General features: G+C 41.8%; 1 protein-coding gene across 1 annotated transcript; it reads left to right on the top strand.

Moving 5' to 3' along the window:
* Nucleotides 1-453: 453 nt before the first annotated feature.
* LOC101406835 (olfactory receptor 8G1) lies at nt 454-1407 on the top strand. Its single transcript, XM_004438389.2, has one exon. It carries the CDS (start codon nt 475-477, stop codon nt 1405-1407), a length of 933 nt encoding a protein of 310 aa, XP_004438446.2. The 5' UTR covers nt 454-474.

Raw genomic sequence — 1407 nt, forward strand, 5'->3', positions numbered from 1 at the left:
ATCATGGATCTACTTTTACCCCTGACAGTAAGTAGCTGCTGGCTAACAAAGAATACCACACTTAAGCAGGATTTACTGTCTCCAGGTTAACACTCAGCCAGCTTCTCTCATTTTCAATGGTTCCTCTAAGTTTTTAAGTCTGTGAACCTCACTTCAGACAAAATTGGCTTAAAGATAATTGAAATGTTCAGAATAGGGAGTAGCCACTCAAAAACTGTAAAACGATCATCAATATGGCTGAAATACTTTCATATGAAATAATTTAATACATTTGTTATTAATGTGTAAAAATACTTCATTAAGATGAATATTACTTGGGTAAATTTATCCAGAGTTAAAATTACTATACAGTAACCAAGAGGATACCTAAACCATTAATTTTCTATCTGGGTACCTTTTATTAAATGGAGAATAACAAGGAAATATCTCCAAAAACTGTGCCTTACACTTTCCCCTTCAGAAACTCAGAGGAAAATGGCAGCAGGAAATCATTCCACAGTGACTGAATTCATCCTCGCTGGGCTAACAGAACAGGCAGAACTCCAGCTGCCCCTCTTCCTCCTCTTCCTGGGAATCTATGTGGTCACGGTGGTGGGGAACCTGGGCATGATCACACTGATTGGGCTCAGTTCTCCCCTGCACACCCCCATGTACTATTTCCTCAGCAGCTTGTCCTTCATTGATCTCTGCCAGTCCACGGTCATTACCCCCAAAATGCTGGTGAACTTTGTGACAGAGAAGAACATCATCTCCTACCCTGAATGCATGACTCAGCTCTATTTCTTCCTCATGTTTGCTGTCTCAGAGTGTTACATGTTAGCTGCAATGGCATATGACCGCTATGTTGCCATCTGTAGCCCCTTGCTTTATAATGTCATCATGTCCCATCACGCCTGTTTCTCCCTGATTTTAGGAGTGTATATTATAGGCCTGGTTTGTGCTTTTACTCATACAGGCTGCATGTTTAGGGTTCATTTCTGCAAATTTGATGTGATCAACCATTATTTCTGTGATCTTCTTCCGCTTCTACAGCTCTCCTGCTCTAGTACCTATGTCAACAAATTACTGATTCTATGTGTTGGTGCACTTAACATCTTTGCCCCCAGCCTGACCATCCTTAGTTCTTACATCTTCATCATTGCCAGCATCCTCCACATTCGCTCCACTGCGGGCAGGTGCAAAGCCTTCAGCACTTGCAGCTCCCATATGTTGGCAGTTGTGATCTTTTTTGGTTCTTTAGCATTCATGTACCTCCAGCCATCATCAGTTAGCTCTGTGGACCAAGGAAAAGTGTCCTCTTTGTTCTACACTATTCTTGTGTCCATGTTGAACCCCTTGATCTACAGCCTGAGGAATAAAGACGTCCATGTTGCCCTGAAGAAAATTCTAGACAGAAGAATATTCTAG

Source organism: Ceratotherium simum, chromosome 7 (genome assembly GCF_057802395.1).
Source record: "Ceratotherium simum simum isolate JZ-2026a chromosome 7, ASM5780239v1, whole genome shotgun sequence".
Lineage (NCBI taxonomy): Eukaryota > Metazoa > Chordata > Mammalia > Perissodactyla > Rhinocerotidae > Ceratotherium > Ceratotherium simum.

Bases quoted from the DNA above. Each gene is read 5' to 3' on its own strand.
- LOC101406835 (XM_004438389.2), top strand. From the start codon at position 475: ATGGCAGCAGGAAATCATTCCACAGTGACTGAATTCATCCTCGCTGGG.